This window comes from Vanacampus margaritifer, chromosome 12 (assembly GCF_051991255.1).
Source record: "Vanacampus margaritifer isolate UIUO_Vmar chromosome 12, RoL_Vmar_1.0, whole genome shotgun sequence".
In the NCBI taxonomy this organism is placed as follows: Eukaryota; Metazoa; Chordata; class Actinopteri; order Syngnathiformes; family Syngnathidae; genus Vanacampus; species Vanacampus margaritifer.
The window spans coordinates 15,373,206-15,399,232 of NC_135443.1; the positions used below are offsets into that span (position 1 = coordinate 15,373,206).

At 39.2% G+C, this 26,027-nt stretch overlaps 1 protein-coding gene across 31 annotated transcripts in view; it reads right to left on the reverse strand.

Moving 5' to 3' along the window:
• Nucleotides 1–26,027, reverse strand: part of LOC144061055 (neurexin-1a-like) — a 236,971-nt gene that overhangs the window by 65,161 nt on the left and 145,783 nt on the right. For 26 of the 31 annotated variants that reach the window (XM_077581088.1, XM_077581087.1, XM_077581100.1 and 23 more), the window contains one exon: nucleotides 6,500–6,681. In XM_077581088.1, the coding sequence (XP_077437214.1) occupies nucleotides 6,500–6,681 (182 nt within the window). Of the gene's footprint in view, nucleotides 1–6,499; nucleotides 6,682–24,529; nucleotides 25,403–26,027 lie in introns of those variants that run through there. The other 5 variants (XM_077581096.1, XM_077581095.1, XM_077581094.1 and 2 more) reach the window with 2 other exon arrangements.

A 26,027-nucleotide genomic window follows, 5' to 3' on the forward strand; every position in this document is an offset into this window, starting at 1 on the left:
TGAGGTCAGGTAACATCATCCGAGGTGAGTGGCTGCTCTGACTATGACTAAAGGGATATGATGTGCTTCACGCTCACACAGACTTTTACCACAATCACTCGCGCTTACTGCAACAAAATCAATGCAATACGTGTCATTTACATAAAATTAAATGCTAAGACATAGCATTACAGCTCAAAGACTGTACTGCATGTGAAGCACATGACCAGCTTATGAGTACAAGTGTCGTCTGCCTGGTTTGTGTGAGTGAATCATCACAGGGGGACTAAATGAGGTCAGTGAAGCTCCCCCATCCGTTCCTTTCACTGCTGTCTCCTCAACATGGTCAGCTTTAAACTCGCCATTACAGTGCCATTAGCACAGTCTCATAAAAGTCCTTCTCTGAAAACGATGATGACCAACACACAGCAATTCTGCTGAAACTGATAACTGTGAAATGAGGTGAAATCGGGGATTAAAGGGAAAATTAGCATCTGGTTTTATGCTATGAATGCTTTTAATGTGCATTGCAATTGGCTATATTGATTTTTCTGATTTACTCATGTTAAATGAGGAGTGGCAAACAAAACAGACTAAAGAAAGCGACTTTACTGAAACCCCTCAAAAACTTTAAGCCACAATGTCTAATGACAATCGGGAATGACAACCTGGAATATTGCAAAAAACAAAAAAGATACAGTCACAACTAAGACCTGGACACTTGGTGACTGATTGGCCCTTGCACATTTACCAACTCTCTACAATTGAAAAACTGCAACTCTAGTGTTCATAACAGGATACAACATTGTGAAGCACCGCCTACTGTATAGCTACTGTATTTTTATTTTTTTACTGACCAATGAACAACATGGCATATTACAAAAAAAAACAAAGAGGAAATGGGAGAGAAATTAGTCACAGTGTGGATATTGGAGAGACTGTTGGCAATAAATGCCCCATTCATTTGACTGTAGTCCCTTTTTAGGACAGAGACTCTCCCCACTTCACATTTTCAGCCACAGCTAAATCAAATTGAAATGACAGTTTTAAATATATATGACAAAAAGGGTGTCAAAATCAGCATGTTAATAATGTGTAAGTAATTTTAAGTCCCTTCAAAAGAATGAAAGCTACAGTGGATGAGCAATTTGGACATCGAAGCACCTCTTTTGCGTATGCAGATGGTAGACTGCTGGCCATCAGTTCAAACCGAGCATGACTGCTACAGCTCTTAAAGGGATCAACATGGGCACTCCCAGACTCATTCGAGAGCCAAGAGCCGAGTGTATGCCTGTCCTGTCAATTGTAGTGACTCTAAGTCACTTGCTCTTCAGACGTGAGGCACATTTTATTCAACAACTTGACAAGATGGCTCGAGTAACATCATCTGTGTTGTTTCTGTCTGCAGGAAAGTGAGTCACTAATGTCAATGTGCATCCATATGAGAATGAATAATTGGGACTGGGGACTAGTTGTAATTTACAATGAACAAATTAATTTGCTCTTAATTTGAAAAGAAAAATGTCCTGTTCCTGTCACCAACAGCCAACATGAAACACTAACGTTGCCTAGTGGCGGAAAAATTACCTCAAAACAAAGTTAAGACTAAATGTTTTACTCTCATTTTAAATTGTATAGTATAAATATATTATCTACATCTGCAAATTTGCAACAACATTCACCTGCGTTGGACATTTTGAATCGTAGCAAATCTTTTTGCCGACGATCAGCCATTCATGAAAACTAGTGGCAGAACTCCATCATTCACGCGACAGTTCAGTTGGGCTTGGCCGTGACGCTCGGTTTGCCTTAGAGTCTTCTTACAGGTTTTCATGTGCTACTCACCTATTGTTCATATGCAAGTCATCCATTATTATTGTAAAAAGTGAAAGTTCTTCCTCAAATGTAGAAAATGATGAGACTTGAGAAGAGCAGTTTGAGAGATGTAGTAATCACAACAATGCAATTTTAATGTTGTTGTTGCAATACATAATAATTATATTTTTATGATAAATAATTTAAAACAATATAATAATAGAATAAATTAGTTTAAATTAAATACCAGGCCAATGTTGCCATTGAAAATGGCCAAGATAGTGGATTAGTAAACCGTGAGGTAGCAACTGTGGCAAAAAGAAACACATTAAAATGATTTAGAGAGGAATAGTGAAGTGAAGTGCAATAGAGGAAGAATGGCTGAGTGATGTGCCTTGAGCAAACAAATAGCACAGGGACAATGTATACCATAAATCCAGCAGCTATCACATGCAGGTCTGCAGTGAGCATGGGAGGTAATTACTGGCTTTGAGGCATTAACAGGAGTAGAAAGCAGAAATAAGATCCATTCCCTTTGCAGGTGTGTTTAATAGGAGCATGGGGGATAGCGTGATAAAATCTGTCTCCAGAGCTGCACAGTTCCCCTCCCAGGTAACAATCTCACCTCAGCATCAAATCCAAAGCTGCTGTCATCATTTGGTCATCATTCAGCACAAAATTGTGCATACTGTATTCCGAAACCAAAACTTTTCCATCTCACACTTACAGCGTCTCATGCATTTGTCTTGGTTATGCGTTTCCCTCAAGCTATTTTTCCTGATTAATAGGATACGGAGTGTGAGTTGAAATTACAGTAAAATAGTGAACCACAAGAGGGAGAAAATCCACTTTCTGGTAGACTGCTAAAGAGAACCAAGGGGAGCAATGCTCCAGCAGAGAAGTCATTATTTCTCCAAGATCCTCTCTCATCTATGGAATACATTAACTTCACAGTACATTGTCTTAGCCTGAGTGCCTTCATTGCTTGTTTTTTAAAGTCTTGTAGGCAATTAGAAGAAGGGGATCGAAGACAGTGCTTGGAATAGTCCCCAAACCCCCACACAGAGATTTGAGAGCTGGCACAAAACAAGCTCAGTGGACCCCTAGGGACCTTGCATGAGAATGAGGAGAGGCTCCAGTAGCGCTCCACATCGCTGCTCATTGACAGCAACATATGAAAACGAGTGAGAAGCCACAATTTTACAGACTGAATGACTTCCTAAAAATAGACAGATGGTTTTAGGATGGAGACAACTGTTGTTGTTTGGGCTGAAAACATGAATAATACCTCAAAAGTCAGGAAAATCTGCCTTAAGAGAACTCTGTCTAGAAAATACAGTATACTGAACATATTAAACCACATAAGGTCATATATAGATGACCTTATGTGTATATAGGATAGATTTGACAGGGAATGTCCACTTTTTAGAGTTGCTCCACCCAAAAATGCGTAAATGACACGAGGGTACGAAAATCACAGATATGTGTGGATGGGAAAGGCGCACAGCCATAAAAGTGTGCATCTGGATGTCTTTTTGGATAATGAGTACGTACAGTGTTGCTGCAAATCATGACAATATATCACTAAGAATTCAAATATATTCCCACAAAAAATCTTGAATAATATCTTCAAGATGAGGTCCACAATATTACAACATGAAAAGCTACTCGGTCCTAATTATTTCTGTCAACCAATGCTTGAACTGCATGGTCTTACCAATCAATCAACTGTCAAAGAGATACAATTTGAAAATGTATTGGAACATTTGAACATTTTTTTATTTGAACTAAATCAAATCAATCATGTGATTGGAAATCAGAGCCGATCACACGATTTTCTATGGAGCCCCTAAGGTGACATTATAGGATAAAAAAAAAACTTTACGTTCCCTTGCAAAAAAACTTTGCGTTCTCACGCAAAGATTGTGCTCTTTTGCAAAGATTAATAATAATAATAATAAACAAGACAATTGACAAATGTGCTCTTTTTTTCCATCATAATGTGTTGCAGAGGATTGGGTCAGATCCAAACTCTGCATCGGCAGATACTTAAAAACAAATGACTGACTGACTGACTTGGGTGCAAATATTTCTCATCTCTTGTTTTAACCCATTTTTGCTTGTTGTTTTATGTTGCTGTTTGTTGTTTGTCTAGCACACCATTACCTGTTTACATTCAACTCTCCTTGAACTTTAGTTTCTCTGTTTGCCTGCCTCGCACATACCCATTCACTTCACCTGTAAAGCTACTCTGAATAAACTATTTTACTTTATGAATTGTGTCATGTGGGAGGAGTTAGAATCAACATTGGTCTTTATATTCAATACTTCAATGATAAGTAAAGATTAACATAAATTTACAAAATAAATTGCATGGTTAATTTCCTCTTGATTGTCAAAATAACCAAGATCTTCAAGTACGGATTTTATTTTGGAGTCAAAGTTCAACTCTAGGCTGACTAAGAATCTCAACACTCCACATGGCACAATTACTAATGTGCTTGAGCCATTTTAACAACTTGCATGGTGGTATTCTTCAATTAAACTAGATCTGCATCTAGGGAAATAATCTTAATTGCATTCACAAAACAAGTAATGATAGACATGGTGATTATAGTCAGGACCCAGCTTTATCCTGAATGCATAATGTCACTGCAGAGATTTATCATTTAAACATCTTCCTGCGAGGGCTTCTTTATCATGTATGGACCAGTGTTTGTTTTATTCATTTTTTTCCCTTTCGGACACATGTTATGTCCAGTGTTACAATCCGGTAGCAGACGTGTTCAAGCTGTCTAATGAAAACAGTGCAGCACTACGATGAAGAAATTGAGCATGATTATAATAATAGAGGAAAATAGTGAAACATGATTAGAAATGGAGTCCTCCTTCCATATGTGCTACAATGATCAGCCAGAGGAGAGTAATCGCTGTACATTGGATGGTTCACTGATTTCACTGTCATTGTCTTTATCGGCAATGAAGTAGAAACGGTAGGGAGAGGGATCACAACACTGTTGAGCTACATTTAAATCATAGTCTTCGCATATTACACAGAACGTTCCTTCTTTAAAAAAAGCGCAAAGTGAGATTGTGTCCTTCAAGGCCCGATGATTTTGCTGTCATCATGAAATGGGAGTCTGCGATTAGGTATGTGAGGGAGGCTGGAGGGGAAAGGGGCTGTGGGAGAGTGTAAATACTGAAATCTGGTCTAATCCCATCTCATAGAGCTAAAGATAAACTCCTCCTCCAAAGAGGAGTCGAGGTAACATGAGTAAATAAGGGGAGTGAGGGGGCGGGGGTACCCATGGGAATCATTCTTGACTATGTTGGTTGGAAAGAATGCATTCTAATGAACACCAGCTGCAAATAGGATTTTCTTCTAGTCAATAAAACACTTACAGGGGTTGCAAGGTTACTCTTTCATGTAATGTCCAAACTTGATCACTGAAATACATGAACTTTGGATTAAGTCACTTCAGGTCTCTTTTGTGCAACTTCAAAACTTACTTTTCTTATTTTCCTTCACACAATTTAACACTCTAAAAGCCCGCTGAAACGCTGCGCATTAATGAATAAATAATTATGAGGAAGCAACTGGAGTGACTGCTGATGCGAAAGGAGAAGGGATTCTCACAACCCACTGCCCCCGCCTGTACAACATGCCTTATCAACAATTTCTCCCTGTCAATTGAATGTTGCAACAACAAGGCAACACATGAATTTGCTGTAAGCCGCAGGAGCTTTCCTGTCGGAGTTTAACACACCAAAGACTCCCCTTTGGTCTCTGCATGTCTCCATTACTTTTATTAAAAATACAGCAAATCATGACTATATATTTATTAGATGTGACCTACACTACTGTGGGTTTTACTTTAAAAAATGTCCTTGTTGGTCACCGTTAACATACTAGGGTTTTCTATAGTGTGTGCAAAGTAGATGTGGTTATCACCTGCACTCAATTTTCAAATAAACTACAAAGATTTGCGAAGCATAAAACAAGCAAGCACAAGTTCCTGAATGTAAAAAGAGCTAACACACATTCAGAGTCATTTGAGAAGTCTTATTTCCACTGCCACAACTCCTCGCCAATTGTCTGCCAGATCATTTCATCACAGCATTAGCACATCTGACTGATCTTTCTTTACAAGAGAACTCCAACTCATGTTCTTCTCAGTGCCTTGTTAGAGTGCCGGCATGACATTTGGAGATTAACGGTGTGTACATAACAGGTGGTCTCATTTTAAACTGGCTAGTTACACTCAGATGAAGAGCTGTGTGTTAAAAATACCTTAGGCTTGGTGAGCCAAAATAGATTTCTACATGAGTGAGACACAGATGTTGCGTTTCCTCAGGACAGGCCTGCAAATATCAGCGCACAATGTCTTTGTGTATATGTTAGTGTGTGGACACCTGGTGCTCAGAACAAACCCAATAAGCCGTTTGTGTGTTGGAGTTTCCTGTGTTTTGGTCATGTTTTTACATGTCTGTAAGAGTGTGCTAGCAACAGGCCCTCTGATAGCCAGCTGAATTACAGTATATCCAAGAGAGAGATGCACAAAAAGGGACGACTCTTAATAATTTCACATAACGCCTGAAAAATCAATGACATTTGGAAAAAGAAACAGGAATCTTGCAGAGACCTTTTCTTAATACATCAAATGAAACACTGCTTGGTCTTGAGTGAGCATGCTTTTCCACTTACGATGTGCAGTTTCAAGAAGTCTCCAAGACCAGAGGAGCTATCCACCCTCACCAGGACGGCATCTTTCAGGTGAGTGCTGAAGCCAATTGCTAGCCGGTCTGCTCTTGTGCTGGGTCGGTCGTTTGGTGGCCATGTGTATGTGATGATACCACCATCTCGCCCAAATATGTATGTTGTTCCAGCTGGAAAAAAAACAAGACATTGAAAAACACAACATTTTAAAAGAGTGTACTCATATTCACTCTTATGATATTTGGAATACTTCAAGAAGCATGATGAGTAGTCCCCTACTGATATGGATTTTTTGAGGTCGTTGCCAATTTATTTGGGCAGAAAAAAACTAAACAAAACAAATCCTCGTAAATAGCCGTTGTCATGTGTAAATAAATATTTAAAAATAAAAAAATCCTTCATTGCGTGGCACAATGCATTTAGGACATTAATCCTTGTCATTTGTGTGTTTGTGTTACCAAGTTGTTGAATTTGGATCATATTTATGTTTGATTGATCTTGTCATTATAAATTCTGCCCTCCCTGAGCACACTGAGTACAGTTTGGCAGTAACAGCAAACAGTCTCTCAAAAAGAGTACAAAGTTACTATTTTCAATCTGTTTATTACAGTCCAGTTGACGTTCACTGTGAAACTAAACACATAAAAACGCATAGAGTACACTCAAATATAAATCACTTTATTTTGTATTATTTCCCCCAACATAGCTAGTTCAAAGCTAACACACAATGGAAAACGCCATTGACTCACTAGCGGAAATTAGCGTGCTACTTGCAGCACTCAAATCCCTCAAAAAAAGGGGTATTTGTAAGCAGATGCTACAGACAGGTACACAGACAAGCATCTTGTGGATAATCATAGGCATCTGTTCTTCTACACTGCAAAAAAAAAAAAAGTTTTAATGACAATAGTCAAACACTACCTTTCTTCTTCTAATCGTTAAGGTGATTCTCTCAATGCAAGGACCTACACTGCCCCTAAGTGGCCAAGCTGTCTACATTTATTTTGCGTAATAAATAATGAGATAAGTGTTACTTGTATAAATGCTTACAGTACGTAAAGGTACAAACAATCGGCAAACATCAGCCATTTGGCCGATGTTTGAAGGACCATGGCCGTCGGGTCCAAATGAAGAGACTTCATTTTCTTCTAAGGGTTGAACAGCTGCTGCTTTCCACATCATACTGTGCACTTACTCAGCTTTAGCGCTACACCTCTAGGGAAGAAATGCATCTGAATGCTAGTGAGTGTGCAGTCATGTCCCCGTTGCCCAAGTAACTGGCATGCACGGTCATGTCTCTTGTGCTTCATTAGTAGCCTCAAAGGCTGCAGCATTATTGACTGACTGGTCCAATTATGGCTTTTGGTGACCTCCGCACCAGCTATTTCCTGTCTCCATGAATTGCATTGTTGTCTTCAGGAGACTATGAACACGACCTGGAAGATAGTGGAGTCATTATAATTACCTTGCTACTCAGTGAGACAGACCCCTGCGGCATGATGCCACTAATAGATGGGCGTGATCCCTTCTCAAATGATGAAGGAAGTGGTCAATTAAAAGTGGGTGTCCGTGCATGAATAGAAACATTACAGAGTAGTTTACATTCTTGTCAGCATGTGATGTCCATCACTTTTGCTGGGTGGTACGAGTCACATATTGTACATTTGTTCTTTTGCTAGGATATAAAGCACAATAAGGTTATGAATGATCACATTGTTCATGTCGGGCCGGATAAAATGGACTCTGATAAGATTGTGCTGCCAGTGCGGTTTATTTGATCAACACATAGCAAGATATATTTTACAAGCTTACAAGTTTACAAGACATTTGTATTTGGTCTCGGACATAGTACTAAATTGTAAAGGTGCAGTAACACAACCTAAGACTGCACTAAGATAATGACTATAAATACTGAGAAAGAATGTCTGTTTGGAGATGAAAAAAATCTATAATTTACATTAATACCAGCTCAGCGGCCTAGTGGTCGAGTGTCCGCCCTGAGACTGGGAGGTTGTGGATTCAATCACCGGCCGGGTCAAACCAAAGACTATAAAAATGGGACCCATATGCCTTCCTGCTTGACAATCAGCATTAAGGGTTGGAATTGGGTTAGATCACCAAATGATTCCTGAGCGCGGCTCCTGCTGCCGTTCACCGCTCCCTCAGAGTCAAATGCGGAGAAAGAATGTCGCCCCACTTGGGTGGGTGTGAAAATCAGTGGTACTTTAACTTTAATAATTAGAAAAGGCAATGCAGTTGCATCTGTTTGTGAGAAGGAGAAGAAAAGCTATTACAAGTGAAGGAGTAGGCTATGTTATTATTCATAGAAATAGGAAGTTATCAGCCTGAGTTTGAATGATAGAATATAAATCATTGTGACTGTAATTCCAATATTTTCTTGTAAACTAGTTCACAAAGATATAAGGCTATCAGTAAATGCCTCATTTATCCCTATATTACATTTTCTTTCCTCTGGCTTTTCTCAATAGTGCAATGATATGAGGGCCACTCTGCTAACAAATTCGTTCTCATTCCCTCATTTTGTTCAATACACTGTCATGCATTAGCTAAAACAAATTGCAACATTAATTAGCAATAGTGTGAATGACAAATGATGTTAGGCCAGCAGATCTGTGGCAGGATTAATTATATTTTACTGGAAAACACACAATCTGTAAAGTAAAATTAAATAAGACTTAGCGCTAGCAGTCATGTTGTCCACATGGATTTAGTGTTTTGTTGTCTCCTACCAAATGAAAATGCATTGTGTAATACATGTGTGAGGCCGTCACACTTTGTTTCCATAAAGTCTAGAGGCTGTATTGCTGAAAACCAGTCTTGTTCCACAACCATATGACGGCTATTGGCCTCTTAACTGAGCAATTTCATGCTAGCAGTGCAATGTCTGAGAGTTTTCCTCAGAGCTACCAAACACTTCCTCCATGTTGCAGATTCTTATAATTAAGCTCTTCTAAATCATGTAAGGGTTGGCGCTCACATCACCCTCAAGCAACCGTGTCCTCTCTCTGTCTCTTTATATGATGTGACACTCACTTTAACTGTATGACATTACACTGTGACCTCAAAGAAAATCACGGAATTTCAAGCACTTCCACAGTTAACTATAGGCATGTAATGATTAAATCTTACTTTTGACACCATGGCGATGTCATTTTTTATGAAATATTAGGTATTTTGCGGGCTATTTTTCTAATGCGGAAGTAAAACGCCCGGTTCATTAAAACGCCCGGTAAAAAAACACGCCTCTCCCCGTGTGGTTGCCGCGCCCGTCTCGTCCTAGTGGCCAGCCGTTGTAGTTACACCGCATCTTCTTTATATGTGGAAATTCAATTCTTCAATAAACATTTGAAACAAAACGGCTCCTTGCCGCAACAAATCGTAGTGGAGGAGGTGGGAAGAAAGAAAGAAAAGAAGGGGGGGGGGAAGACAACCCTGAGTGGGTCGCAAACCATAGACCTGCTACTTTTAAGGCGAGCGTGCTAACCGCTACACTATTTGTTCAATTACAGTCAACAGTGCAAAAAGTTTTACTTTGGCATTGCAAATGTGAAGGATAATTGATTGCTTTGAATTCATTTGGACAGAATGTTTACTGATAAAGGCTACTTTTGTCGCTATCCCATGGAAGTCTCAGAGAAAGTAGGCACACGTTTAGTCTGCAGAGGCGGTGCGGGGGTGGGGCCGCATCTCATGACGTCAAAAAGTTCCAACAGCTCGTTTTCTCAGGTTGGGAGGGGCTGGTGCTTGGAGAGCAGAACGAGCTAGAATTTCTCATAAAAGGGGCGAATGGAGGAAAACATCACTTTGGTGATGTTTTTGGTGAGCAATTAGCATTTTAACATGGCTAAAAGCTCTAAAAAGTCATTTTTTTCCCACGTTGCTGTCCCTTTAATTAAGTAATGAAAAAAAATAATATATATGGTTTCAATGAACATGCTGAAATCTAAAATCCCATGAATTGTCCTCAAGGCACTGTTGAAGATTAAAACACAAAGAAAAACAGGTGAATGTGCACATACACAGCTATGCAGTAGTGTCAACTGAAATCACATCCAGGGTGTAACTGCCGTAATTGGAGTAACTCCTAACTGGCTCCATATTTCTGATTTGCGACCTTCCTCCCTATTGTGTGCCACACATTTTGAAAATCTGGGGGTCACCCGTAATGTAAAAGTGCATTTAGCTAGTGTCCATAATAGAGATTCACGAATGGGCATTTCAATTGAAACAGCAGGCTTGAACAACATTTTATAACATGATACATAGTTATATATTGCAGACATGGATTGTCAAATTACCATTTTCCACATTTCCCACTACAGATAGAACCTGTGGCTCCCGTCACGAAGGCATGTGCACCAAATGATATGCACTGACACATTTATAAATAACTAAGTATAAATATACTTATACACTTAACAAAAAAATCTGTAGTTTCACTAGTAACATGTTTTATTAGTGTGTATGAGTGTTTTACCTGCAGGTGTCAGTCCACTGGCTATAGTCATGTCTTGGTATGATTGGCTAAGATCACACCCACTCAGGATGTCTTTATGCTGACCTCTAACACCACCATCATAAGGAGCCTCATATTACTACTTCTTCCGAGAAACTAGGAAGGAATCCAATCATAATTACATAGATGTGATGGAAATATGAAAAGGAGACACGGCATTATAGATTCGCTTTCCATCAGCACCTCACACGTCTTTCTCTCTGTTCACTACCGTGGCTTCCCGTACTGTCTGGTGTGCAAAAATAGATTAGCCGACGTGTGTGTTGTTTTTTTTTTGGGGGGGGGGGGATTAATGATTTTTTTTCCATTAATGTAAATTCAATTTCAAAATGGGATCTACTACCAGTGTGGTATAAATCTGTACATAGTCGATTGTATGATAGATACTGAAGGTTGGCAGCAACCAAATGTCTTTAGAATGCAAACAACCTTAATCGGAATTGCAGCCGCCAAATGACACAAACTAATTGAGTAACATTTGTAACCTACAACATAGTTATGTATATCATTAAAAGTGAAAGAAAAGGTTTTGCTTTAGGTCTCCTCATGGGGGGAAACAATTAAATGTGTCGTAATGATTGCTATTTCCGATACTTAGGAAATCGTTAAAGTGATTTATGAAGCACAATTTCCCATTCAAACACTCTCAGTGTGTGTGAAGTAGCTACCTCCAATCAATGCTCTTTAGGATTTACTGACATCAGAAAAATCATTGCGTGCGCACCCACATCCACCAGTTTACCACATCCCTGTGTCGACAATTAAATCGTCTTATAGCTCAGTTGACAAGATGGCAAATACAGTGAGGCATTATGAGCACTGATGTTTAGCCTCATAGCGATTTAATTGTCCTTTGAACTCCATGCATCAACTTAATGACAAAACGTGATGAGTAGAGCTGCTCTATGTTTGGTGGCTCTGCGTGCTCTGCGGGCGTGCCTGCCACTTTATGTTTTTATGACACGCGTATAGCTACTTAGAAATATTTCGCAGGGGTGTGCATCACTCCAATAAAAGAGGATCCGACACGTATCTCGATACATGGGGTGCAATATGTTTGGACGACTGTTTATTTTAAAGCGGAATGATTTGATTGATATGGTACAGCTCAGCTTGCGAAGGTATCGTGCAATGAGTTTCTTGTAAACTGAATATGACATCGCACATAGTCAGGAAACAGGTAACGACCAATCATGGCTCGGTTTGCTAAAGTCACATGATCAAACCCAGAAAATAGCTGAGACCTTAGCTGCCTTGCGTGGTTATAGTACACTGTGATGGTCTCAAAGAAAAAAAAGAAACAAGAAAACAAGCAAACAAAAAAAAGGCAACATTCAAGGCATTTAAGCACACTCTAGTCCATTTTGTAAATCACAGCAATCTCACTAAATGTGCAGCATTGAGTGTTTTAGCCACTCTCTTTACCTGCTCCTGTTCTGCTATTACAATAACCAATTACTGTACTTACAGTATTGCACATTCAGCTTTACTTATTTACTCCTGTTTTCTTTATTTCAAGTGATAAATCTCCCTGTTACATCTTTATCAGGGGGCAGAAGTTAAGTGATTCTCTTTGTAGTCAGCAAAAAGAAGTTTGCAACACAGAAGCGGTCCAACTGTATGTGTACAGGGACAGGCAGCGTGCTTACCTTGCACTAGCTTATGTCTTGATATTTTGGCATTTATACTGTATAACACAGCCAATATAAACACTTCATTGAGGAAAGATCATATTCGCTGCATGATCGTTGCCTCTTGTTATATTTGGCATTGGCACCAGTTTTTGCCACCTGCTTTCATTGAGGTGGTTTATTTTTTTGTGTGAAATTTCCTGGCGTCAATTTGTAACATCTGATGCATTTAATACAGATTTTTTTAATAGTTGAGAGAAATAAAATGCCAGTGTTTTTGTACATCAAGACAACAATTAGCGTGAACATTTGGGTCTTTTCCTAAGAATCCTTTTCTCATAATATTTGAACTCTATTTTAGCACATGCTAGTCAATTATGTGAATGACTGCAATCTTTAATTTTTTGGGCAGCATAGAGTGTTGCTGCTGTTCTGTCATGAAAGTAAACCATTACTGTCCTTAATATATTGCCCACTCTCGCTTAGATCCGTCAAGCTTTCTCATTGCAGTTATTTGCTTTCTGTTCAGTGTATGAACCTAATACTCCTATACAGAAAAGTTAAAGTCATCGCGCCAGGGCTTGGCAATTCTAATTAGCACAATTCCACAGTATTGTTTGCACTGTATCTATTGACCTACGAGCCTTAAGCCCTTCTTCATCAAGGCAATCCCCACCGCAGCATTTCGGACAGTGCCCAACCTGCTTTCATAAGACGATTCGGATTAATCTCCTCCATCCCGTCTCACTCTTGGCTGGGCTAAATTGATGTAATTAAATTAAGTGGAGACAAAATGTGGGGCATTGCTGCTTGCTGCCTTTGATTGGTCACCCTTATTAAAGTCTATAAGATGCCAGCTCCAGAATTATAAGGCAGCAAACGTAATAAAGTGAGTGAAAGCTCAAGGCACAAGCAGAGTCAAGTGAGTGAAGAGAGGAAGAGGAACAAAGTAATGAAGTCTTGCGATTAAAAACAAGCCAATTAGAAAGTACAGTACACTAGTTTTGTGAAGGGTCAGAAAGAAACAAAAATGTTATGCTGTCTAGTCTTTCTGACAGTAATTAAATAGAAGAGCTACCCCAGGAGTCCAAGTTGGAATCTTATGTATTTTTTTGTTTTTTCTTTCAATAGACCTGTATCAAATTAATTTAGGGTTGAGAACAAAAATAAAGACAATGACTACTTTGAGCTGAGTTGGCCACACTGTACAGAGTATAAAGCATGATGTGGATTTTGAATTTGACTCAATTTTAGCGATGTCTGCAGATACCATTGATTTGTAACTGATACAAATACCAAGTGCTGATACCACTAGCACTGATATATAAAAATTCCCCTCCAAAAACAATGAGAGATCATTTTAAAGAAATACCTATATACTTCTCAAATTATAAGAGTACAGCCCCTTTGAAAAAAATTAAGATTTTAATCAATATCTCAATGAACATCGGAACAATTTCCCAAATTTTGATCAAATGTTTTCTGTAGAATATGCGCTTAACTCAAAAAATGAAAGTAAGGTTGATAATACAATGCATAGATTACAATATCTTCAATTTAATAAAAATAACTAATGCAAAAAAATAATACATCCCACAACAAAAACGACTCCATCTAGTATTTTCTGTGACCTCCATGACTTTTATGGATAGCAACATGTCTGCTAGGTCTGGAAGTCTTTTTCTTGAGGTCTACTTATTTGTGCAAAATGTTCTTCAACAACTTTGTTAAGAAAACTACTTTTTTTGCGTGTACTAATTAACAAATCTTGTTTTCGATCAATGGCCTACATTTGTGGGAGTATTTTGTAGTATAGTATCCCATACGAAAAAGGTGTTCTTACAAACTTGTTGGGGTGTACTCATTTATGCTTGACAATATAGCATTTTTTCCTCAATTACATGAAATTAATGGCAGTTTTCTCTTCTTCTCATTTTTAATTAGTTCCTGTCACAAGCTGTCACAAGAGAGCAGCCGATACTGGCATCGAGTTCTGATCCCTTGGTCCAATATTGTTTTGGAAATGAAACCGATACATGTTATCGGTACTCGCAAACCGATACCTGGTATCGGTACTCGCCTATCCCTACTCAATTTCCTTGAAATATATAAATTGTGAACTTTGTGATATAGAACAATCTCTCTCTAAATAAATGTATGTATATATGATGTTGCTCAACTCACCATAGCTTATGCCATAATGGACTTATTTAGACATCAAACTAATTTTGACCGACACCAGGTATCAATATCGGGCCAATACCCGGTCTTATGTCAAGTATCAGTACGATGCGATGGCGGCCAATACTCAAGAATCAAGAATTACAAGTTAGAAGAATAGAAAATTGTCAATTTTAAGGACAAATGCTTTATAGGGATACATTGGTCTTTTTTAAAAAATTATCTGATATTGTTTTTTGGGTGGAAAATTTTATGTATCAAAAGTACTTGGTGTCGGTGACTACTCTAGAGTTAATTACTTGTACTGGTGTCAATTTGAAGAAAAAAAAATGGTATCAAACATCACGACCTAATACTGTGAAATGTTCCGCGCAATACAGTTGCGTTGCACGCCTGTCATTTATCCTCACACTGCTGTGCTGAGATAAGCATTAACCTCACAGAAAGCAGCCTTGGGGTAGCCATACTGACCACCTCATCATGCTCTTCATGCTAAGGGCCCATCAATTCAAGGCTGTGGATGAAGCAGTAGCCCCTGGGCTGCTAACATTGTGCCATGAGTGCTCAGTCGACCAGTGTCCCTTGAAGCAGTCTGCCCCCTCCACTGCCATGCTCACTTCCCCTAAGCCCAAAATGAAACATGAGCCCCTGCCTTGTGGAGCAGAATGGCCCATCCAGCCTGAGCTGACAAGACCTAGTGTCCTAACGGAGCGCTACAGCCAACGGGCCCTTTGTCGCACCGACCAGCTGCATATCTGGCATCCCGGCCAACCGCTTTGGCGCTCATAGAGGTGTCCCACAGTATCGACAGCTTCTAATTTACTCTCTCATCACCACCTTGCCTCGTTCGCAGCTAATACACAATGCGCCCTTTCACTCGGCTCGGATCAGCCTTCTCGTTCGCCAGCAAACCTTGATTAGATTTTTCTGCATCAAGTGTTTAATTTGTACACATCAAAAAATAGACTGAGAGAAAATGAAGCATCGTTTGATTCCCTGCTTAAAAAAAGCCACTATGGAGAATCGTGTGCCATGAGACATTAGTGTCATCATTATTTGGGTCCAGTGAGCCTGTGCGCGAGCATGAACCAAACATCCCGGACTCTAAACATCTCTGCTATCTTCTTTATGGGGAGCAAGCAGATGTGGTGCGTGTCTGCAGTTCTCATTAGTGGAAAAAAAGTGTAAGGGATAATTACACAGTGGAAGTGAGACAGAGAAGAGAGTCCAAGGCCAGGGCTCTGATATGAGACTCGTCTCGCTGCTTGTGCACCATGTGCAGCCCAACCTCCGTCTGCATGAATGCAGTGCATACAAAGAAGATGCCATAAGATCACAAGGGGCAACTGCACTTTAAAGAAAGAGTGCATCCCTTCAACAGGAACAGCCAGATGTATTGTAGCATCTTGCTCCTAACCTGTTAAAACAAACCCCCGCATCCAGTAGAATTCACACATAACAATTAAGGGACCTAAAAGCTCAAAAGTAGAGCATAAACACCACCTCCGAAATCTATTCATCACAATCAGCACAGTTTATAAATAGTCTCTTTAAGGCATTTGTGTAAGACCCTCTTGCTCATGTAGAATGTCATGTCATCCTTGCTTGGCACTGCATCATTTTAAATGTTTACTCCTTTTGTAAGCCATGCACAAGAAATAGCAAACATGCCTTGGCCGGAATTGCAGGATTTGACATCAGCTTTGCGTATTGCTCCTTAGCCTCAAACAGCAGGGAGATATTTCATTAGCTGCAAAACTTAAGGTAATATTACACAAGGAGTAGTTAAGAGACAGCAAGAAAGGATCAATTCTCTTCACATTCTATATCTCATTGTGCTGGCATGTTGACTTATTTTTAAGGAGATGTCAACCCCATTTTTTTCCCCCATAAAATGTTTTATGCACCCCACTAGTCTAAACACGCATTCTGATTAACATTGTGTTTTTGGAATATGAATTAAGCAGCAAAATCTAGCTGTTTTTATCCATTTCGGGGGGCGGCCATTTTGCCACTTGCTGTCCATTGAAAATGACATCACTGTTGCTCAAGGCTTAGGGAATGACCAATGGCTCAGCTTGCTAACATCATACGCCTAAACTCAAATAACAGGTGAGTCATGATTGTTCGTAATCCGAGCTTGAGCACCTATGATGTCATTTTCAGTGGACAGCAAGTGGCAAAGTGGCCACCCCCTGGGATAGATAAAACGGGTGGATTTTGCTGCTTAACTCATATTCGACATTACCAGACAGAATACAGTGTTTATACTAGTGGGGCTGCAGAGGACATATTATGGTTAAGAACAATTTTGGGTTGACTTTCTTGTATAAGTGACAGCAATACTGGATATTCAGTGTAATGTTTTGAGCTTAGTGTTGAAAATAATGTAATAAATGTAAATTTAATGGCCAAATTAGTCATTGAACTATAAATGTTGCTGAATTCAATGTAAAATACCAACATTTGTGGTAGCATGTTGTATTATCATTTTATCAATTGTTGCATTAACTACAGATGAACAAACCATTATTACTAATGATGGGTGAGTAGCAATACCAGATATCAGCATCGGGCCGAAATCCAGCCTTATTTCAAGGTATCAATACTTGCAATGATGATATCAGTGTTGGTTGCCCGCTTGTGCCCACCCACTTTACTATCTGAAGCTAGGAATTAGAAGACTAGAAAATTGCCATTACTTTCGTGGAATTTTAAGGGAAAATGCTATATTGGTATACATACAGATCTTTCTTCAAAAATGTGTGTCACTGTTTTTTGGCAGACATTTTATGTACCAAAAGTACTAGTGACTACTCAAAAAATGAGTACTCATACTGGTATCGAACATCCCTAATTACATTTACACATGCAGCTGAGTTGAGAAGCAATAGGTTCATGACTCAAGTGCTAATTCGTACTGTGTTTTCATTATATAACTATTCATTTTAAAACATTTTTTTCTTGTACTGTTCACATTTATCATCAGACAGCAAAACTGCATTGTTTATATTTATGGCTATATTTAAACACACAGATAATGTGTCTTCCCGATATTTACCACACACAGATACCACGCATCTGCCAACACATAAATACAAAACAACAAGAAGTCAACGAATGTGTGTGGGTTTGTATTGTATTCCTACACCATGTTGCTCAGTATATGCTAATATTAGCGTGCACCTTGGTGTTCAGCAAACATGCTTTTTTTTTATCAGTCATTCCCAGCAGACCGGATGCTCGAAGAGATGGAAGGAGCAATGAGGTTGCTTAAATCCCACACAATCCTATTAGAGTGGATTAAGGGCCAGTCACTCGGTTGCAGGTGAGCAATTGTAAATCGCAAAGAAATGAGAGTTACCACAATCCTCATCCCGAGGCCGACTATTTGTGCAGAGGGCAGCCATTCAGTTCTCATGCTGTCATCTGAATTTGAGACTATTACGAAGTTGCAATTTGCTAAGAGAAGCGGTCTGCATGTGTTGATCAGTTTTTCATTTTTACAGTCTTCAGTGTGAGCTAAGTGGGAACTGAATGAGTTTTCTGCCTCATGACAGCAAAGATTAGAAAAAAAAATCTTGAATACTATATTAGCCTGTAGCACTAATACTCTATAACACATCTTGTCATTCATATTGTTTTTAAGGACTTAAATTGTGATGCTTATGCTAACTGGTTAACCAATAAATACAAAGCAACCACTTGAGTGCAACCAGCAGAGGCACTACTGTGTTTGTCTCAACTAGTTGACAAGAACAACTAGAATGAGCTGCATCCATGCACAGCACCACTGTGACACAACAAAAGTCATTTGAGTAGTTCAGGAAATTCAGAGAAAGATTCTACTAGACTCTATAGACGATCGGAATTTTTGTGTCCGATCACCGATCAGTGAGTTTAAATACACCACTCACTAGATGGATCAATATTTCGATTGAAATGACTTGTTTATTCACTGCATATACTTGTGTACGGTTTACGAAAAATCAACAAAAGTATTCTCAGGCATTTTTGCTTATGTTTAACAATCTTTATCATGCCCTAAATAAGGAGTGTGAACTAATTTAAGCAATGAGCAGAACTTGATTTTTAGTAACAACACAGTTATGTTATACATATGTTAAACATGTTATACATAAAATTACAACGGTTATAAATACTTTAGTTGAAGCATTTTCAAAATTATTTCAATTAAGAACCTGTGGAATTATGAGCCTGAGCCTGCTGTTGGATACGGTTGGAGCCATCTATACCGCTCATATCACTAAGACTGATACGTTTGAATCTTCAATTATTCGAGGCATAACAGTATGGTAAAGCAGTGCAAGTATATGTTACCAGATGGGTTTAAATGTTTCCCTCCTGCGACACACCTGATTCAAATGATAAGATCATCAAAAAGCTCTGCAGTAGGCTGATAATAATCATGATCATTTGAATCAGGTGTGTTGGAGGAGGGAAACATCTCAAACATGCAGGATAGTGGCCCTCCCTTGAGGACTGGATTTGGACAGCCCTGATCTAGATTCTAATATCCATTTTAAAATAGCACCTAAATGGTCAAATTAATTGATCAATGATACGTTCATCTCTCTCATAGTCAATCAAGAAAATGTTGGAAAATGTCCATCCAAACTTATATACGTAGTTAAAATAAAACTTTTGACCTTATAAAGCCTGAACCATGAAATATGAGAGAAAATTCAGATTCTTTGCAAATAAGAGTTTTATTAGTCCTTTTGAACAAACAAACATTTTTTTTTTGGGGGGGGGGGGAATCAACTACCACATATGACTTTTGATTTGTGTCATATTTGATACATCCAGTCGTAACACTTTAAATTTGTACATTTAATAACTGTCAAAAATATAAAAAATAAACCGACATATCAAACACATGGGTATTTTTAAAAATAAGAAAGAATATTTCTCACTATTAATAAATAAAGGTGACTCTCCTCTCTCAATTGGGGCGATCTTGCAAAGTCACTGGAAAAGCCATCAGCTGGGTGCTACTGCCCTCTAACGGATTATCCGTGCAATGCATGTGTCAGATCATATACATCAGGGTTTTAATGGGGAAAAAATATTATACACATGAAATAGAGGGCTCAAAATGTCTTCTATTTAATATGATATGTTAGGCTGTATACGGTTAAATGTCCCCCCCCCCCCCCACCTAAAACCACAACTTATGTCTAAATGAAACTTTGAACTCACTTCAACATATTCTTTCATGACACCAATCATTCCATTTAAATTTCAGTATTCAAATGTGTTAATCAGTCTAAAAAGTATTACAATTCATCCATTGCACATTGCTAATAAGTACTATTTTTGTATTATGGCTTTTTTTACCTTCAAAGATATGAGCCAGAGGTGTAAACAGATTGACAGGATGTCAGAGGGCACAAGACGTGTTCCTGATGAGTCACGATGAGTGGGTAAAGAACTCTCTGACTCAAACTCAGGCAGGACCCATGCATGTAGGGGGCACATATCCCCTTGAGTCCGAACGGAGGGGGTCTTTTTCTCTCTCATCTTCCAAGTCTCTTATCCATGAAACCGGACACATTACTCAGCTGAACCTCCCCTGCTCACCACACGCACAGTCAGGTCTCATTTCCCTCCCTGCCATCTATAGTGTGGTCACCGCTTGAACCACACAGACCACTGCAGGCGCAAAAACACTGCCCACTCAGTCTGCTTGGATGGGCTCTGCACACCAACTGGGGAGTTGAAGGTGGTTTAGGCAGGAAAATATGAAGATGGGGGGGAGGGGGGTAGGGGCAAAGAGGAGATGAGTGGCGGCACACTCCATACCGTCGGATGCAAGTAGATTAAAGAGTTGAAACGCATGGCCAATAGTAGAGGGAGTTGCTGTCCATCATAGGGAAACGGGAATGTACTCTAAGGGTGGCCTTCAGTCTCTTATCCATGGGTCAATAACCGTCTAGGCTCCCTTTAGATTACTGTAACATGTACTCAGATCCTTATCAGCACAGCTATCATCAACACTGCCTCGCAGAAGCACAGATACTGTCATCTCCACACGATCGCCATCAACTCGGAGGCATGGGAGTAATTATATTATACAAGCCTACAACATACTGTACTGGCAAGTACAGCAACATCACAGATCCTCCCTTCTCTCTTCTCAGTCGAATTTTTCCTTCTCCCAAGACTCAAACTTCTTATTTCTTACTTCTGAAGTCTTCATTCAGTCTCACTTTAGCTGTTATTCTGCAATATAGTGATATTACAGAAATGTCTGCAATTCAACTAAATGTTAGTTGTGACATTTACAACTGACTTAAAACAATATTTGGACACAAACTGAGACAGATGTGTTTATTGGATTATCAATCAGTGGTTTTGCTAAACTCATTATTTTAGTGCAAAATGGTTTATTTGTATATATTTTATTAGCAGTAGTGGCACTTATGTTTTTTAAAAACCTACCATTCTCACTCTTTCCACCTCCTTTTTTTTTTAAACTAGCCTTGTGGGCCATGTAAAATGTCATTTTTATTATACAAATATTTTTATTGGATTATCAATCAGTGGTTTTGCTAAACTCATTATTTGAGTGCAAAATGGTTTATTTGTATCTATTTTATTAGTAGTAGTGGCACTTATTATTATTATTTTTTTTAAACCTACCATTCTCACTCTTTCCACCTCCACTTTTTTTTTTAAAACTAGCCTTGTGGGCCATGTAAAATGTCATTTTTATTATATGCCGTGGGCCATTGAAAAATGGATGGCGGGCCCCCAGGCCGCAGTTTGGACACCCCTATTTTAGATGACTAAAAGTCTTCACACAGGAATGGATATATTTATTTTAAATTTTAAAATCCTACAGTTGCAATGGGCAGATGTATTTATTAATTGCATTAGGGATGGGTTACCTTCCTTATAATAACATGTCATGTCTATTTTTCTATAATTTAATTGTAGCTGGAGTTACAGCACATGAAGAAAAAATCATGGAGAGATACACAGGAATTCAGAATATAAACAAAATAACAGTCACTAGTTAATTGCAGACACCCCTGAGAGAAGACAAACCCCATGAAACTGAAGTAATTTGCATCACAGCAAAGACAACAGCAGGCTTTATCCTAGAGCCAGGTACCATGTTGTTTAACATGACTTCCATTTTGTTTTTATGTACCCCCTCCACATGCTGCTCGACCTAAAATGTAATCACATTACCAAGAGATCTTATTTTCACTTTGTGCCTTCGTAAACTCTTAATAACGGCTCAGAGGAGATTCTTGAATATTAGGTCATGAAATATGCCCTCAGGATCTTTGGGGAGAGCTGATCATTGTCTACTAATACTAGTCAATCACAGCCAGCAAACACCCTGTCACATTTAAAATGATCATTTCCGCGGGGCTCTGCATTTGGTACTGTGCTTTTACCAAGCCCAATGTCCGATAACACACTCTTAAAAGACCACCGCCTGTGCTGCTCTTATCAGTCGCAGATTATTTCCTTATCGAGAAACAAGCATTAGAGCAGCAGTACCCAAACTGCCAGACTGTGGATTGGTACCAGGCCATGGGGTTAACTGAGTTAACCAAACATGCATGTTTTTGGAATGTGTGAGGAAGCCAAAGTAGCTAAAGACAACCCACAAAATACCTAAAGACAACCCACAAAAGCACAGGGAGGAACATGAACCTCTCAGCTGTGAAGCAGACATGCTAGTTACTTGGTCACCGTACAATCTTAACATTTAAAAAATATTCGTTCTTTTCATTTTTAATTGTATATACAATGTCTATAGAAGGTCTAAACAAGACTATTTGAATGCCAGGTTTTTGTCTGACATACAGTTTTTACTTCAGTGTTAGCACAAAACCACCAGGCAACTGCTAGAAAGTAAGATAATGCTAGGAAAAGCTTACTAGAACAACTAAAATTAATTTTGGGTTAATCAGAGGCACTTAACATGGTGACAGGTGTGTGCTGATTCCCATTTCACGCAATTTGAATGTGACTGTCTAATCTGCATGCAGAAACAAGCCATTTATACAAAGATGTGCACACTTGTACAATCACATTATATTATTTGTTTTCTCAAAAATATTTCATTTTTCTTTTCAATTTAGTTGTACAGATTAAAGGTCACATTTTGTTTTACTCTGCTGTCTGCTGCCAGGTCAGCATTACAAATGAGAACCTGTTCTCAGTTGCCTTACCTGAATAAATAAAGGTTAAAAAAAATTAAACATTTATGGTCGAAAAAGTTTTGAAATGATTTGTTTCGGTCTCTTTTTTTTTCATAGCACAAGAAACTTGACTTTTTTCTTAACTTTTTTATATCCACTGTATTGTCAGAGTCTGGGTTGTTTTATCACAAACTATCACATCTGTGTCTTTGGGCATTCTGATGAAGTATATTCACAAGTTACCTAACCCTGTAGGTGAAATATTAATAGCCATTTTTTATTCTTTATAGTTTCTGATCGTAAAAGCAGTCACAAGTTCCGATAAATACCGATATGTGGTATCCATACTCGCTCATCCCATAATAATAATAATAATACCTTCTTAATGTGCCTATTAGCTGGATTATTTCAAAACTGCACATAAATTCTTCTGTGGCGTGAGTTGTATTCACTATGCATTTTGTATGTTTATTTATGCACGGAGAGCAAAATTGTCTTATTTAACCTTATAACGCCAAACGTATTAAATACAAGACATTTTGAGCCCTCTATTTCATGAGTAGAATATTTTCCCCCATTAAAACACTGGCGTAGAATGATCTGACACATGCATTTCACGGATAATCCATTAGAGGGCAGTATCTAATGGCTTTTCCAGTGACCTTGCAAGATCACCAGATTGGGAAAGGAGAGACACGATACTTATTAATAGTGGGGAATGATCTTTTAGATTTTTGGAAATACTCATATGTTTGATATGTCTATTATTATATTTTGGACAGTTGTAAATGTAGGGATTTAAAGCATGGTGACCGGATGTATCAAATATGACACAAATCAAAAGTCATATGTGTAAGTTGATTATTAAAAAAAATAAAATGTTTTTTGTTTATTCAAAAGTACCAATAAATACTCTATTTACAAAGAATCCGAATTTTCTCTCATATGCTTCATGGTTCAGACTTTATAGGGTTAAAAAAGGCTGAGGAGCACTGCAGGAACATGCATAGTAATTGGCTACATCTGCATTAAATCGACTTCACACCATTGTGTCAATGTATGCCTTGGCATTGTATTGCTCAACTATCCCGGTTTCTCAATGTAGTACGAATGTGGCCCCATGTGGATATAAAGGTCTTCTCTGCACTCAAGATGGGCCCATAGAAGAGGCTTAACACCTTGCAGAGCTGGAGGCAACATGCTCGTCCGTCCCAAACACCCTTGGGCAACATGGAGCACCACAATGTTCTAATCCTGTCTAATCTGGACACAGTGGAGCATCTGGAGAAAAGGATATGGCTAATCTCAGTCATTGAGACACACAGGGCACTTTGCTGAGGAAGACAAAGAAAGGATAGACCTAACCGTGATGAGGCATGTATACACACACGCGTAACGTATTGCTAGAAATAATGCAAAGATGAAATACGGTCGATGCATGCTACAAACTCTTGACTCTTCAAAAAATGAACCAAATACTCACTGTGCCCAGCCCTTAGGGACGCAGGGTATCTGTGGATAGCAATAGGCACGATATGTTGCCGTTTGTTCCCTTGGGAGAGTTGAACATGGTGGAAACTCTCCATTGCACCTGGTTCTGACCCTGCCACAGAGCCCAGAGCCATAGCAGTGATCCACAAGGCCAGGTGGGCAAGGGAAGCCCGATTGCGGTAAAGGGGCTCTTCCAGGGGTACCAGGGGAGTCCTCCATCCCACCAGCATCTTTCCTGAGTGGCTTGATGAGGTTTTAGATTACAGATGGAACTTCAGTTATCTGTAAAGCCCATAGTTCTCACCTCACAAATTCTCAAGCTCACACACAGATCCACAGGGGAGAAAGTGCACACTATAAAAATGTTGTTCATGTAATTTATGCCTCTTGCTGGTGTGCGTCAAGTTAGGAAATCCGTATCAGCACGAGAAGATGAAAAAAAGTATCATAATTTATAATCTAAAGAAACACAAGAAATTAGGGCAAACTCAAAAAGTGATGGAAATCCCCTTCTTGAATCTGCTTTTTTCCTCATAAAACTAGTAACATCTTGCTACTAACTCTCTGTATTCCAAAAGATGTAAGTGGAAGAATAAGCCAGCTTGAATAGCACAGCGCAAAGTCGGAAGCTTCAGAAAAGCAAAACCCATAGTTTCTTCATTCTGTGTGCTCTCAAAGGTTGTCCAGAGCAACGGAACCAAATCCGAGTCTCTTTTGCATGTGTCGGAGTGCTGCTACGCGGCTGTTAGTGCACCTGTGCTATGGCCAGGTAGCGCAGTCAGTCGCTCCTGCGAGGAAAAAAAAAAAAAGCCCTGGGCAGGAAACAAACGCTCACTTGCAGGCAGCATCAACAATGTTGTTCCAGAAGATGTGCGCAGGAGGACTCGGGGAGAGAGAGGAAGGGAAGGAGCAGGGGAGGAGGAGGACTGAAGGGAGGTAGTGGGGGGCGCTCAGCAGCCAGCCAGGAAGCGAGAGTGGCTATGCAAATGGGCAGCATGCACATAGCGAATCACTGGAGCCTAAGAGCATTGCAGGAATTGGAGCTATGTCCCCAAGCTCTGATTCCTTTTTCCACAATCTCTCCCCCTCTCTTCTCAACACTCAACATGAAAAAAAAACGAACAGCGAAATTCATTTTTTTACTCTCTAATTCTACTCGTTATCCCAATCTTTAATCCAAGTTGATTTTGAGAGGAAACTTGATTCCCAATAATAAAAGATTAGATAAAAAACATTTGCTGTTTACTGGAGGCACAATTTAACAAGAGTGATCATGCTTCAGCACACAAAGACAACTGATACACAACGATATACAACTGTATACGGTATGCTTTGTGCTGTGCTGAGGTCTGCTTTGCCTGTTAATAAAGGACCATTAGTCACAAGAGAGGGTCTGCAGATGGCTGCCGTGGTGCACAGTGTGTGCCGCAGGAACAGAGCGAACATGTGGACATTAAAACCCTCGCTGACAAACAGGATCTGGTTGAGCT